This window comes from Oncorhynchus masou, chromosome 1 (assembly GCF_036934945.1).
Source record: "Oncorhynchus masou masou isolate Uvic2021 chromosome 1, UVic_Omas_1.1, whole genome shotgun sequence".
Taxonomy (NCBI): domain Eukaryota; kingdom Metazoa; phylum Chordata; class Actinopteri; order Salmoniformes; family Salmonidae; genus Oncorhynchus; species Oncorhynchus masou.
This window is the reverse complement of record NC_088212.1, coordinates 24,342,053-24,358,326: the sequence shown is the minus strand read 5'-3', so window position 1 is coordinate 24,358,326 and position 16,274 is coordinate 24,342,053. Positions and strand designations below refer to the sequence as shown.

The following is a 16,274-nucleotide window of genomic DNA, read 5'->3' as shown; positions in this document are numbered from 1 at the left end:
TGATTGAGGGAGACTGGTGGAAGCCAGGGAAGAGAAACATGTTCATGAATGTCAGAATTCCTTTTCAGGACTGAACAGACAGTAAACTAATCCGATCCCCCTGTGCCCTTGAGAGGAGAGAAAAATAGCATGGGATGAACAATACGCACAGCCAAAAATGGGAAAACTATTTAAATATGTTCCTCCAATGAGCTGTCCAAACGATCTGGCCTTAATGGCCATGTATTGTTCTAATCTCCACCTGGCACAGCCAGAAGAGGACTGGCCACCTATCAGAGCCTGGTTCCTCTAGGCTCCTGCCTTTCTAGGGAGTTTTTCCAAGCCACTGTGCTTCTGCACTACTTGCTTCTTGGGGGTTTAGGCTGGGTATCTGTTTCAGCACTTTGTGACAACTGCTGATGTAAAAAGGCTTTATAAAATATTTGATTGATTGGTTTAAATGCCAGCTACTTTCCTGTCCTCCCTACTGCACAGGAAGAGGTGGAGGAGATAATACCAGCTGCTGTCACTCAGACATGGAGCCCCATTTTCCAAAACTCATTGACGCAACAGGAGTGGCGCTTAGCACACGCTTTAACCTCAAACTCCTTGTTTTCAAACCTTCAAATTAACAAGCGGGTGTCCCTAAGCTGTCACATATTAAAGCTAGACACACAAGCCTCAACACCAACAAGGCCTTGGCTCAGAGAGAGAGAAAGAGAGAGATGCGAGCAGTTGGGTGTGTGTGTCAGGCCGTATTAATGCTGACACTGGTGCCAGGAGTTCTGGACCATCAGTGGACATGGGCCAATCATGAGAGAGAGAGAGAGAGACAGACCACTTTTCTCATAAATAATTGTGGAGAGCTCAATGGCATCTTTCAACTGTCTAAATGTGGAACAATGCGTTTCACTTCTGAAAAGGTCGGGAGACCTAACTCACAGAGGGAAGTATGCAATGGATTGGCCTTGGATGGGATGCAACATCAAATTATCATCAGGCTCACTTGAAAGCTATTCAGACAAAGGCAAACAGTTACAGAATATTATCTACAGGCCAAAGAAAGATAACACATTTGGGAGGAGTTTCAAAATACAATCTGACGCCAAGCTGAACTGAAAGAAAACATGACCACAGTCAAACGTTTCCCCCCATAACGGCCACATCCTTAGGGTTGCGCAACACTTCCTGTCCCAAGACACATTCAAATGTTTTAAGAAACGCTGGTGACTACAGGGAGTAAAGCCAATTACAATAACACTTGATGTCCTTATGGGGGTACAAAACACGTAAGATTGTCCTGGTGCAGTTAGCCAGGTCTGCAGGCCTGCTCTGGATGAAGTGTGTGTGAATACATCAGCTATCCCTTTAAGTCAACATCCTACTTGGTACCAGGCCAAAGGTCTCCTCAAACATGAACACCTTTTCACCCCAAGGCTTGCCAACAAGTGATTCTCCACGCCGAGGAGATTGAGACAGGCCGCGTAGCAACAAGCGGCACAGACACAAGAGTCTGTGAACCGGTGCCAGACATGACTTCCAGGGGTGCCCTTCTTTACAACTGTGGAGTGGGTCCAAGCCAGGCTGCCACACCAGGAAGACAGAGCAACTGCTTTCGCTGACAGACTGACACAGGCCCTGCTGTGTATGACTGCATGACACGGCAGGTTCTCTGTGGACAATCCTGAGGGTGCAGGTGCTTATGGCAGCTACAACAAAAGGTTTAAATAGCTCATTCTGATTAGGCTATTTTAGAAGCACTTGACGGCGAACTACGTCCTAGAACTGTCCAAGTGCTCTTAAACAGCTGTTCTTGTCTAGAAAGCGTTCACCACTAACCAAGTGTACAGTACACTAACAATTCAAAAGGCCAAAGAATTAGATGAATCAGAGAAAATTAGAAAAGGAAAAAAAAAAAAAGAGTATGTGAGACCATGAACACTAGCCTAAAGCTAGTTGGAGTAACAACGATGTGTCTGGCTTTAATCTCTACTTCCTGTTTTCAGTGGGTGTACTGAGATCTCCAGTCTCCTCTCATAACCAACAGAACAGGGCTGTGTGTAGGACAGTACAGTACACTACAAACAGACCACCATGTCCTGTCCTGGGCCAGGTTTGGTTGCGGTGGCAACAGGACACTGCGACGGAGCCACGTGACACCTAGATTAAGACCAGCGGCTTATGCTGTGTGAGATGTAGACCAGATGCTGCCCGACAAACAGCGTTCTGCTGGGAGATAGGAAGGAAGAACAGAGGTCAGGGGTCAACATGCCTTCAAACTCTCTATGGCCTCTATATGCTGGGACACATACACGAGACAAAGATTTTTATTCAGATGTTGAAATGGATCGCTAAAGACCTCTCTGGATGTCCGGTCCCAATGCGTTCTGTTGCCATTAACACCATGAAAAGGTTGTAATTAAACCCTCTATGTAGCTTCATGAAAAGGGTGATGATAACTCGTCCTGCCTTCCCTCTCCACACAGCAGTCTTCTTAATATTCTAATGCACTGTTCCACATGTGGCCATGAGAAGCTGTGTACAATGCTACAGTCTGACCACAGTAATAATTTTCTTAAAGAAGAAACTTTGAAGGGTACTAATGTTTCCCGTTGTCTGGAGGTCAGCCTCTTCCTTGTTAGTGGCTCCGCTTAAGAGTCTCTCCAGGGTCAGACCAGCATGTCTTCCCCTTTTCCAACAATTCTAGAACCAGACAGCATAGCGCAGATTCCCAGCAGTCAATGCAGGACATGCCTCAGGATTAGCTGCCACTTGAACGTGAGGACAATGTAAAAACAACATTCAGAAAATTGCAGTGGCTTAATAACTGTTGGTTGATACCAGACCTGGGTTCAAATACATGTGTATTTGAGTATCTAGTATTTAAAATAATCTGTGTTTTTTTGTTGTTGTCAAGTACTTTTATTTGAATGGTTTGTAAAAACAATTTGGTAGACTCTCTGTATCCCACTCATAATTATCTTTAAGGTCCCTCAGTTAAGCAGTGAATTTCAAACAGATTCAACCACAAAGTCCAGGGAGGTTTTAATGACTCAAAGGGCAGCTATTGGTAGATGGGTAAAAATAAAACAAGACATTGAATATCCCTTTGAGCATGGTGAAGTTATTAATTACACTTTGGATGGTGTATGAATACACCCAGTCACTACAAAGATACGGGCATCCTTCCTAACTCAGTTGCCAGAGAAGAAGGAAATCACTCAGAGGCCAATGGTGACTTTAAAACATTTAGAGTTTAATGGCTGTGATAGGAGAAAACTGAGAATGGACCAACATTGTAGTTACTCCACAATACTAACCTAAATGACAGAGTGAAAAGGACACCCGTACAGAATAAAAATATTACAAAACATGCATCCTGTTTGCAATAAAACACTGAAGTAAAACAGCAAAAAATGTGACAAAGAAATGAACTATGTCCTGAATACAAACCGTTATACTTGGGGTAAATCCAACACATCACCGAGTACCACTTCATATTTTCAAGCAAAGTGGTCGCTGCATCATGTTATAAGTATGCTTGTAAATCGGCAAGGACTAGGGAGTTAAAAAAGAAACCGCATAGAGCTAAGCAAAATCCTAGAGAAAAACCTGGTTCAGTCTGCTTTCAAAACAGACCAAATTAACCTTTTAGCTGGACAAAAACCTAAAACACAAGGCCAAATCTACATTGGAGTTGCTTTCCAAGAAGACAGTGAAGCCTCAACGTGTTCCTGAGTGGCTGAGTTAGTTGTAACTTAAATCTGCTTGAAAATCTATGTCTAGCAATGATCAACAATCAACTTGACAGCTTGAATAATTATTTATGTGCAAATATTGTACAATCCAGGTGTGCAAAGACTCACAGCTGTAATCGCTGTCAAAAGGGGATTCTAACATGTATTGACTCAGGGCTGTGAACACTTAGTGGGGCAAAAAAGTATTTAGTCAGCCACCAATTGTGCAAGTTCTCCCACTTAAAAAGATGAGGCCTGTAATTTTCATCATAGGTACACTTCAACTATGACCGACAAAATGAGAGAAAAAAAATCCAGAAAATCACATTGTAGGATTTTTTTATGAATTTATTTGCAAATTATGGTGGAAAATAAGTATTTGGTCACCTACAAACAAGCAAGATTTCTGGCTCTCACAGACCTGTAACTTTTTCTCTAAGCAGTGCTTTGTCCTCCACTCGTTACCTGTATTAATGGCACCTGTTTGAACTTGTTATCAGTATAAAAGACACCTGTCCACAACCTCAAACAGTCACACTCCAAACTCCACTATGGCCAAGACCAAAGAGCTGTCAAAGGACACCAGAAACAAAATTGTAGACCTGCATCAGGCTGGGAAGACTGAATCTGCAATAGGTAAGCAGCTTGCTTTGAAGAAATCAACGGTGGGAGCAATTATTAGGAAATGGAAGACATACAAGACCACTGATAATCTCCCTCGATCTGGGGCTCCACGCAAGATCTCACCCCGTGGGGTCAAAATGATCATAAGAAAGGTGAGCAAAAATCCCAGAACCACACGGGGGGACCTAGTGAATGACCCGCAGAGAGCTGGGACCAAAGTAACAAAGCCTGCCATCAGTAACACACTACGCCGCCAGGGACTCTACGTCGCCAGTGTCCCCCTGCTTAAGCCAGTACATGTCCAGGCCCGTCTGAAGTTTGCTAGAGAGCATTTGGATGATCCAGAAGAAGATTGGGAGAATGTCATATGGTCAAATGAAACCAAAATATAACTTCTCGGTGAAAACTCGTCGTGTTTGGAGGACAAAGAATGCCGAGTTGCATCTAAAGAACACCATACCTACTGTGAAGCATGGGGGTGGAAACATCATGCTTTGGGGCTGTTTTTCTGCAAAGGGACCAGGACGACTGATCCGTGTAAAGGAAAGAATGAATGGGGCCATGTATCGTGAGATTTTGAGTGAAAACCTCATTCCATCAGCAAGGGTATTGAAGATGAAATGTAGCTGGGTCTTTCAGCATGACAATGATCCCAAACACACCGCCCGGGCAACGAAGGAGTGGCTTCGTAAGAAGCATTTCAAGGTCCTGGAGTGGCCTAGCCAGTCTCCAGATCTCAACCCCATAGAAAATCTTTGGAGGGAGTTGAAAGACCGTGTTGCCCAGCAACAGCCCCAAAACGTCAATGCTCTAGAGGAGATCTGCATGGAGGAATGGGCCAAAATACCAGCAAGTGTGTGAAAACCTTGTGAAGACTAACAGAAAACATTTGACCTCTGTCATTGCCAACAAAGGGTATATAACAAAGTACTGAGATAAATAAGTATTTGGTGAATAATAGTTTTCCACCATAATTTGCAAATGAATTCATTAAAAAAATCCTACAATGTGATTCTCTGGATTTCATAGTTGAAGTGTACCTATGATAAATTACAGGCCTCTCTCATCTTTAAGTGGGAGAACTTGCACAATTGGTGGTTGACTAAAGACTTTTTTGTCCCACTGTATGTAAATTTGTTATTTTTTAATAAATTTGCATTTTTATTTTGAAAAACACGTTTTCACTTTGTCGTTATGGTGTATTGTGTGTAGATTGGTGAGAAAATCTATTACTTTGAAGACACTATATATTTAAATAATATTTAAATACATTTCATGTTCAATCAATTGAGTTCTATTTTGCTAATTGTAGGCTACTGTATAAAAATTGCCTCAATACATTTCATGATGCGTAACATGCGCGCAAAATTGTGCCAAATCTTGATTTAGTGCATTATTATAGGCTAAGCATTAGAATAAGCCACCTCAATATTTGAAGCCATAGGTGATAATATCTCTAGGAGCTTATTCGTCATCAGTATTGTGGCACAATTCTAATGCTAAGGTAGGATTTGAATGGAGAAAGCTGATCTGATCTTTCGATACTATCAGTAGCTACATGCTCCAATGACTCACTTATTAAACACTCTCTACGGGGTGTTTATGGAAATGCATGTTACATCTTCAGCCCTTGTAGGAAAGGTGCATTGTTAAAACACTCCCTAAGTTCCATCACTATCGGGAAACCGGGCCCAGGGCTAAATGAACAGCAGATTGAACTTGAAAAGAGGATGCTGATGCAGTAACATACAGATCCCTCCACCTTATTCATCTAAGTCCCAGACAGCCATTGTGCCGCCTGCAGACAAGCTGGGGACAGCAAATACCTGGTTGGACCAGACACTTGCCAAAAGACCCCACAGCAGGCCACACAAAATGCCATGCTGAGTGTCTGGAATCCCAGGCCATGGAGAGTGGTGATGGGTAGGGTCTCTGTGTGTTGGGCTTGGAGGTGGGCGGGGGTGAGATCGCGATCCACCACTGACACAGACTTCCCTACAAGGTCATCTTGCTGTCCAAACAATAGAAGCAGCTGAGACCCCCCCCCCCCATCCCACCCCACACAGACTTGCCCCATCAGTATCTGGGCCCTTACTGTACTGAACATACACCAGCCAGGGACCAGACCAGACCTGACTCTCCTCAGTCCTGTGGAACTGCAACAACTCAGGCTATAGACACATTATGTTGATGACTACTAGCTATGTGTAATAAACACATCGACAAGTGGAGCGGGAGGCTGGCTGTGTCAGGGCACACAGCGGTACCCTAACATGCAGGGCCAGAGATTGGCCCGTTTAGTATTCTGCTCACAGCTCAGCCAGTCAGCGCAGCCTGCGTCCTCTGCCTCAGCAGTAAGCTGGCATCTGCGTCATGACCAGCCTTCCTGCATGGCAGGGGGTCACACTGGGGATTTGGGCAAACATTCAGAAAGGAGCCTCACAGAAACCAATCTGAAAAGGCTCTGCAGGATTTCCCCAATGTGCTCTCTAAGCTTAGGTGACATTCTCAATCTCCACCTGACAGCCTCCACAATGCATCACTCTGACAATATCTGCTTTGCCAACTGTTCCCTTGAAGAGAGTCTGGTTTCCAAGCAAGGCTGTTAGCCATTTTCCTGAGTAAACATACAGCAAAACCATAAACGACCTTCACTCTACACAACTAATGACGGCTATACTCAATCATATTTTTACACAGCAATGACCAGCCAAGGATTTCTGTGCAACAAATGAAGGCAAATATACAGAACACACACTAATACATCCAGGATCCACTTTGATAACCATACCATCATGAAGGTATTGTTAAACATTAACCCCCAAACCAAATGTTCCGTCACTCTAAAACAATAGGTTTCATAGAAACGAGCAAGCAGCAAATGCACTGTGCTGCCGATGCCCTTCTCAAGGTGAGTTAGGAGTCCCACGTCATACACAGCATCACTTTTCCCCAGAAAGGAACTACCGTCACTGTCTGCTATAAATAAATCATGATTCCATAATCTAGACAGGCTAAAAATAAAACCCACCACTATGCACAGAAAAACCCAGTATCACCTCAGTGGTTTAGGGTTAAACCAAGTATCATGATAACATTAGCGCTTCAAGGACTCCAGTATTTTACTGCACATCAGTTGACTACATCTATGTCCATCCCCTGCTGCCACATGCTTTTTCAGGACACAATTCCTCTGAAAATCAATCAGAAACGTCTCTCTCGCTGCTAAAGTCACCGACTTTGGGTGAGTCATACCAGGCTCTTTCATGAGCTGCATTGAGGAAACGTGAGAGATGAGCCACTCCGAGGTTCAGTTTACCGGCTCCAATGGGAATGTGCTAGCATGGTGCTATGGTTGAACACAATGGGAGCCTTGTCAAGGTGGTGTGCCGTGTACCTTCGTGAGTTTAGCACCCTAGGAAACATGCTCATGTGTTTCGAGAGGTCCTTAGCACCACTAGTGCCTAGTCCTTTGGGACAATGGGTTAATAGAAACATCCCAAAATACACCTCTCATGTAGGGTGTCACCTCTGCAGTGGGACTGGGGGAGAGGGCAATTTAAATTAGATTTCTCTGTTAAAATGGAAGCCTAACCATGCCTGGATTCACGAGTCCAGTTAAAAATTAAATGTACCCGAGTGAGGTGTAAAACTATGCTGGTTTAAGTGAAAATAGATTAGAAGGAGTGTCCTTTTTTTCCTAACGAAGACTAACAACTGTTTTTGCTTCAATCTTAAATAATGGTTATTCATAAGCCAAATTACTGAATCACCAAAAATGATGTGGGTTTAATGCATCCTACAGCACTGAGAAAGACAGGGCCAACTTACCAGCAACCTCCACGATGTCTCCAGGCACGATTTCTTTAGCCTTGATCCTCTGAACGGTCTTCCTGTCCTGGCGGTAGACCTTGCCCATCTCAGGCTCGTACTCTTTAAGGGCTTCAATGGCATCCTCAGCATTGCGTTCCTGTGTAGATTAGAAACGTTGACTGTTTGGTTACATATTACATACCGAAATAGATGATCTGATGACATTTTAGAAGCCAATTCAAATCAAATAAGCCTATTTGACTTTTCACCATCCCACAAACTACAGATACGGGACTTCTTTAAATGGCACAATATGTCACTTCAACAGCCTAACCATGCCACTTTGTTTCATTAACTCTGATGGATGTGGCTGTAAAAATGTAACCACAAAGTCATAGACAGCACGAAATATTTTAGAGATCGTGCATGACAAGGACCAGGGGATTCCCTTTGCATATTTTACACTCTGAAAATAGTCAATTTCTGTACTGATTATGCTTAAGAAAACAGAAGTGTAAGTTGTTAACACTGCGTCATAGGGAATGTCACATTTATGAGAACAGCAGCTAAATAAGAAAATCCACACACTGTGCCAATGTCACGTTTGTGTTTACTCAATAAATTGGAGGAATAGAATGCTTGGTTCTAAAGTCCAAATTTCCTGACCAGCTTCAACATATAAGTGCTTCTGCATTGCTTGCTCTTTGGAGTTTTAGGCTGGGAATCTGTATAGCACTTAGTGAAAACAGTTTATGTGAAAAGGGATTTATGAATTACATTTTACTGATTGATATAAGTTAATAAAGAGCCTATAATTGTCTATTGAGCATGGTAATTTAGGGCTACAGGGACAGATGTTAGAGTCTACTCCATGGCACACAGTGGTTTGGAAATTCCTCCTAGGAGCTCCCTGACAGTGTAGGCAAAGTCAACCAGTGTGACAGACATTCTAACTGACACTAGAAATTGGGCATCAAAACTGAGTAAGAAAGACAACTATGAACTTGTTGTTTGAAACAGAGTGATTGACAATATTTTATGCTCATTCTTTGGCTGCGCATAAATGCTTTATGGATTAGATTCAAATGTTCAAGGTCATTTGCTCACAAACATGCCATCTATGTTGACAGACAGCTGAGGAAATGTAGCCTAGTTCTCCTGGGCGAAAACACGCAGGCCAGAAATATGCATGAGTTTAGACTGAATTAATAAATCCTAAGGCAGCATATAGGCTTTTTGTGTTGCTACAGGCTGAGTTTTCTTTGCAAAAACTGCAAATATGGATTAGAGAATGGCTAAGAGACCATTGTGTATAATCAACAAAGCAACAGACATGTCAAGGCTGGGCGAGGGGGGTTGTCACTTTGGTCTCATCTAAACTGTCGCAAATGTTGTCAATGACCCATTTCCTTCCTCTGCCCATTTACTTTCTATTGAAAAGCATGACATTAATAAGAGTTAAGCGTAAAGTGGACATGTGACCAGCATGCAGAATGTTTGAGATTTGTGGATACTCCTACCTGTAACTTTTTAATGGTGGCCTGTTTTGCCTATAGTCACTAGCTAGCAGCATACAAGCAAAACAAGAGTTTCTAAATACTTGTCATTGCAGCTCCACACGGACATTCAAGATACTGTAAAAGAGGTCAAAATGACGTAATGTGAGTTGCTCACCTGCCACACACCCACTATGGCATTGGCTATAAGAATGAGTAAGATTACAAAAGGCTCCACAAAGGCTGTGATTGTTTCTTCTCCATCCTCGAATAAGGCCAAGACCTAACGGTAAACAAGACAACGAGATGATCCATTATTGCACAGAGTACAGGAGCACGTACCAACATTATTCCCCCTGGATACTTACAACTATGAATTTAAATAATCGTGTTAAGAAAGCTATGATTGAAGTATGTTGTGAAATAAGGTTGTGCTAAAAGTCATGGAGAAAGCATAGCTGTTAAAAAAACAGACAAACTTCATCCATGCCTGCCAGTGGACCCAAACATGGTAGAAGTACACAATCTGAAAGGACTAATTAACTTAGCAGTGGCAGTCACATTTATTTTTTTTAAATGTAAAAGCTTTGAGCTAATAAGTGCAAAATTAACCATTAACCTAATTTTAATCTAGCAACATGATTTAATTTGAAACTTTTCTTCAACAATGTGCAATATAAGGAGGTGATTATTGAACCAGAATTTAATTAAATCATGCTGCCAGATTTAATTGAGGTTTATGGTAAATTTTGCACATAAATTGCATTTGCACTACAAAACTGTCAATCAAACACAGAAAATATAGTAAGGATACAAAGTTTATAAAAGATGGCCTGGATTTGTAATGCTGTATCATTGTCAGCAGATCACATAACAGTACATTTGGCTAAATTAATCAATGGCCCTCAGTATCATACACAGTATGCATATCAAATATGAGCAGTTGAAACCAACAGACAACCATCTTACCACCTCAAACCAACCCCCCACAAACATTAAACCAGTTACTAGGAGGACCACTGCTTCTGTAATCAATCACAACCCACGCATTGTGCATTTAGTAAAGCTCTTCTCCAACTCAGCACTCCTCCTCTCTCACAAACAGGAGATAAAAACACTCTTCTGGGAGTGGGACTAATTTGAATAATGTCCCTCTTAACTGCTGAGAATAAGAGCACACAAATTCACTTCAATGAGACAATGCTGCATAACACAGACACCATCATGAACAACCTGCTGCACCAGTTTATTTCACTGTCTTTTAGCCTATTACTCCCACAATCAGATCTGACCACCGACCAAAAGTATGGGAGTGAAGGGCATGGTGCATTCATCTGGCGTGTGCCCTCCCACTGAAGGTAAGAGCCCAAATTTGGTCTTCAGTGGTGCCCTGTCTCCCGGACAGCAGCCACTGACACCTTCATATCGCACGGCTGGGCACACTACATACCAGCTCCTCTATAACACACACACACACACACACACCAGGGATGATAGATTCCAGCTCTTGAACCCTCCATATTGGCCTCAAAAAGACCACATCTCATCAAATCAATGTGCATGGTATCTGACATTATATTTTCCAATGCAAAAACATCCGTCTGTCCACTACCTAAGAACATGAATAGTAAACAGATGTAGCAGTACACTGATAATACTGTAGGACTATGGAATTTAGGCTAGATCACTGCAAACCATTTAGCTTGTGTATAGGCAACTTACTACTAATAACGATGTAATGTTAAATGTCAAAACACGAGGCGAAAGGCAAACTACCAGTGAGGACCCTGATAGAAGTGATTACGCTAAAGACGACTCAAATGTCTTGTTAGACACATGGTGATAGCAACTCGATTCAAGCAACTGCTGTTGTCACCATTCCTCAGGTGTAGCTAGCCTTCTCAGCTGTTTAGCCACCTAATCTATGAATGTAACCTCAGCAGAGGCATAAAAACAGAAGACATTTGCACTTGCTGTCCACACCTCATGCCAAGAGGCCAAACAAACTTTCCCTTTCCATTAGACAGCCCACTCCTACTCATTAGCTTTTTTCAGCAACTCCAGACAGCAAGCATAAGATCAGATGATTTAGGTGTTTGCTTATAAGAGGATTGACACAGCTACATAATAAATCAAAGCAATCAAATGCATTCAAAAGTATATTAATTTAAACCTTTACGGTGACGGCAAGAATACTGTGACTAAATTCCCCAGAGTGACATGCTTCTAATACAGACATCAATCTATACTTGTCTAATGTAAAATGTTGGTTGATTGATATCAAGGGCTAGCCTATTAAAAGGGGGAAAACTGACCCATGGCAAGCAGAAGCAGCACCAAATGTAGTGTGCCCTCAACCCCGTCTCAGGAAGAAGAAAAATTAATTGTCCAGGTGATATACTTACAAAAGATATACAAGCTGCCAGCAGAAGAATTCTTACAAGTAAATCTTCAAACTGTTCAACAACAAGCTCCCATAGAGACTTCCCTGTAGAATGAAAGGTGTTAAATTACATGAAATCAATACAAAAATGATGCATCACATAGGCTGCGTTTACACAGGCAGCTCATTCTGGATATTTTTTCACTAAATTGGCCTTTTGACCAATCAGATCAGCTCTTTTGCAAATAATTGGAGAAAACATCAGAATTAGGTTTAATTTTTACAACCAACTATTTTTAACAAGTGTTACCTTCTTCAGCAGGTAGCTCTGAGATGGTCCAATCCAAAGTGCATCAGGGAAAAGAGAACACACCATTAGGGAAAATGGCTTAGTAATGTTCTTACATTCTGACAATCAATCATGACATGGCATTGCAATTTGTTGATCTCCCCTCGGCTTTGACTACCACCGACCCCAATGACTCCCACTAACCCCCTATGTCCTGGTTTAGATTGCCACCAGGAATTTGAAAAACAGGGACTTCATTTAATTGCATTCACTGCGTGAAACCACAGCCTTGAGTTTGGCTGAGTCATTAACGGTAGCAAAAGCATAGAGGGTAAGAACATTGCCCACTCAATGTTTGAATTCATGGTGGTGTAGGGATTCTTTTTAACCCATCTTCTCAGAGGTCACCTTGAAAGTTGTCAGACATCCAATATATAATCTTGTGTATATATCTCTGACCTCCTCCCTATATGCGGTCTCATTATCGTCGGTGATCAGGCCTACCACCGTCATGTCATCGGTTGTGCCCGGCCAGGGAGTACAGTAAGGGACTAAGCACGCATCCCTGAGCGGCCCTTGCGTTGAGGGTCAGCGTGGCGGATGTTGTTGCCGCCTACCCTCGCCACCTGGGGTCAGGAAGTCCAGGTGGGAAAGGGCAGTGTGGAGTGCAGTAGAGATTGCGTCGTCTGTGGAAAAAAACTACTCGATTTATATTTTCCATGTCCAACCATGTCCTGAGAACACATGATATTACAGTTCTTCAGCTCACATTGATAGGATAGTCTTGATGGAGCTTGCCCAGTGTATTCTCCAGTGACTGCACGTTCGCCAATACAACGGAGGGTAGAAGCGGTTTATCCACTTGCCGACGCAGTCTCGTCAGGTATCCCGCACGTCAACCTCTAGAACGCTGCTTCTTCCTTTTACGAGTGTCTGTGATTTGGGCCTGGTCTGGGATGAGCAGTATGTCCTTCGCCGCTGACTCATTGAAGTACAAATCTTCATCCAAATCGAGGTTAGTGATCACTGTTCTGATGTCCAGAAGCTCTTTTTGCTCATGTTTTAAAAAATTAGTTAAGATCAGCAACAACAACAAAAAATACAAAATAGCACAATTGGTCAGGAACCGTAAAAATAAAACTTTTATTTTGAAAGTTTACACAAATTAAAGGTATGTGGACTACAGAAAACCGAGGGCCGAGCACACCCCCATTCACATCGACAGGGCTGTGGTGGAGTGGGTTGAAGGTTCCTCTGTGTTCACGTCCCTAAGGACCTATTATTGCCCAAACACACCAACACAGTCGTGAAGATGGCACGACAACACTGTTCTCACCTCAGGGGACTGAAAAGATTTGTCATGGGTCCGCACATCAAAAAGTTCTACAGCTGCATTACTGAGAGCATCTTGACTGGCTGCATCACCGCTTTGTATGGCAACTGTTTGGTATCTGACCGCAAGACATTATAGAGGATAATACGTACGGCCCAGTACATCACTGGGGCCGAGCTCCATGCCATCCAGGACCTCTATACCAGGCGGTGTCAGAGGAAGGCTCTAGAAATTGTCAAAGACTCCAGTCACCCAAGTCATAGACTGTTCTCCTGGCTACCACACAGCAAGCTACACCAGAGTGCCAAGCCTACTGGACAGCTTCTACCCCCACACACACTTTCACATACGCTGCTGTTTATTATCCATCCTCAGTGCTTAGTCACTTTTACCCCTACATACATGTACATATCATCTCAATTACCTCATACCCCTTGTATATAGCTTTGTTATTTTGTGTTAAAATTCCTTTTACAAAAACTCGGTATTGTTGGGAAAGGGCTCGTAAGTAAGTATTTCACGGTAAAGTCTACACCCGTTGTATTCGGCGCGTGTAACAAATAAAATTGTACTACGTTGAAAGCCATTGTGTTGGCTACATTTTAAGAAATGCACTTCATAAAACACATGTTATTGGAATTACTTAATAGAGCCTGCAAAACTTTAATTGGTCTCATGCTGGGCAACAGGTATAATACAGAGTGGGGGTAACTCCTTACTCCACCAACTCCATTTACTGCAATGCAAAACACTCTATATGGAATACTTATTGGGATGTGGAGAGAGAGAGAAAAACATTACTAACTGTTTCAGATACACTGGGGTGAAAAATACTCAGTAGGGTCTTTGCTAACCAAATGTGTGTAGTTTTGGAGGGGGACTGTGTCATACATATCCAGCAGCACTTTGTTCTCCACCTCCATCATAATGCACTGTAATAGACTTTAAATGGGGTACATATTGGCTTGTAGAGAGAAAACAGGTCTCAGCTATGGATGGGGTGGAGAACGAAGTGCTTCTGGATATGTATGACACATTCCCTTCAAAAACTACATATATTTGGTTAGTTAAGATCCTACCGAGCATTTTCCAATACACTTTAGTTGAGACAGGTAGAAAAATTCTCTATAGCCCAAAGTGTCAACATATTATTATTATTTTTTTACACCAATAATGAAGAAGTTAAAACATTTGTTTTAATAAATTATTTCTTCTTTTGTTGGCAAAATAAGTTGCCATTGACTAAAATGCTAATTCTTTTTGAATGAGTTACCCACATTGCAATACGGACTTTTATTCTGAAGGTTTCCTCATTACAATACACACATGACGTCATAATATGTGGTGCCACCAGAATACTACTAAATAACCATCTAGAAAAACGACAGACCACAGGATCCTACAAACGAGCTTTCGTTTTAGCTAACGATAGTTAGCCAGCCAGCATCGTTATAGCTAGCTACATGGGCCTGTGCGGGCGGTTATCCTGACCAAATGCACAGGTCAGCGCAGCGGTCTTGCTACCTGGTTTAAACACCCTTGAAATGAACTAATTGGACAATTATCCCGTGTAACTACTTCGTTCAGTAAAATGTGTAAATGTAAGATTGAAACCCACAAGGTAGTATACAATGACGTCTACCAATGACCAAGCTGGGTGTGTGCTGACGTTTAGCTAATGACGCGTTCAAAATAACTGAACTGGGAAATATCAGACCAGTGGGAACTCGGGAAAAGAACGAGCTCCATCTGGGAAAATTCGTGTTGAACGGTTATCCAACAGAATTCCAAGTCGGGAACTCGGGCCTCTTTCTAGAGCTCCAACTTTCAGACCTGAAGATCACTGACGTCATAATTTGACCTATTTTTTTCCCCCCGTTGCCTTGAAAGCACCATAACAAATGACCGTACGTTATCTAGACAAGGGTTACCCAAACTTTAATTATTTGAATCAAACTGTAGTGCTTGGACAAAAACCAAAACGTGTACCAGGGGAGTGCCAAGGACCGAGTTTGGGAAACCCTGATCTCGTTCCCTTGCGAGTGAAATATAGTTAGCTTAAATACCGGTACCAGTAGTAAAAGTGTAGCTAGAGGATCACGTACCGTTCGAGCCCCATTTCTCCTTCTGACGTTTCACCTGGTCCAAACCAAGTCCTGTGCTTTCGTTGACAGAAAAATCGCTATAAACTTCTTCAACACTCTTTGTGTGAGCGTTATCCATGGTGGACTATCGGCTCCTTATTTCGTTTAACGTTACTCAGCCGCCTCAGTCTCTTTAAAAGTCAACAATTTCAGAAGAAAAAATACAGCTTGCCAACTATGAAATATGCATTCAGATAACTGCCTGATGACACGAATAGTAAATTGTTAGTCTTATGAACGAAACATGACCCTTCGACGAATGTTCACGTTACTTTGGGTGTCCTCTTATCTCCCCAAAAATGGTGGAAAAGAATGCCGCAATCACCACTGTTGAGGGCTGCATTCACCCAGTCCAATCCTTGCGCTACCCTCGGTTTGCGTTGGTCTACCCTCTCAGCTTCAGTGGTAACACACTGTAGTGCTCATCTGTTTTGTTCAAAAGTGCCTCAACACTGCCCCTTGCATGTTCAGTATGT

General features: G+C 42.4%; 1 protein-coding gene across 2 annotated transcripts in view; it reads right to left on the bottom strand.

Annotated features, from left to right (window-relative positions):
* The window catches only part of LOC135539890 (sarcoplasmic/endoplasmic reticulum calcium ATPase 2-like), a 28,868-nt gene extending 12,594 nt beyond the window's left edge, over positions 1–16,274 (bottom strand). Inside the window, exons 1-5 of one of the 2 annotated variants that reach the window (XM_064966121.1) lie at positions 15,760–16,274; positions 12,343–12,360; positions 12,055–12,137; positions 9,828–9,932; positions 8,172–8,310 (exon numbers count right to left, since the gene is read on the bottom strand). In XM_064966121.1, coding sequence (XP_064822193.1) covers positions 8,172–8,310; positions 9,828–9,932; positions 12,055–12,137; positions 12,343–12,360; positions 15,760–15,877 — 463 coding nt within the window. In that variant the 5' untranslated portion in view covers positions 15,878–16,274. Of the gene's footprint in view, positions 1–8,171; positions 8,311–9,827; positions 9,933–10,618; positions 11,001–12,054; positions 12,138–12,342; positions 12,361–15,759 lie in introns of those variants that run through there. The other variant, XM_064966130.1, reaches the window with a different exon arrangement.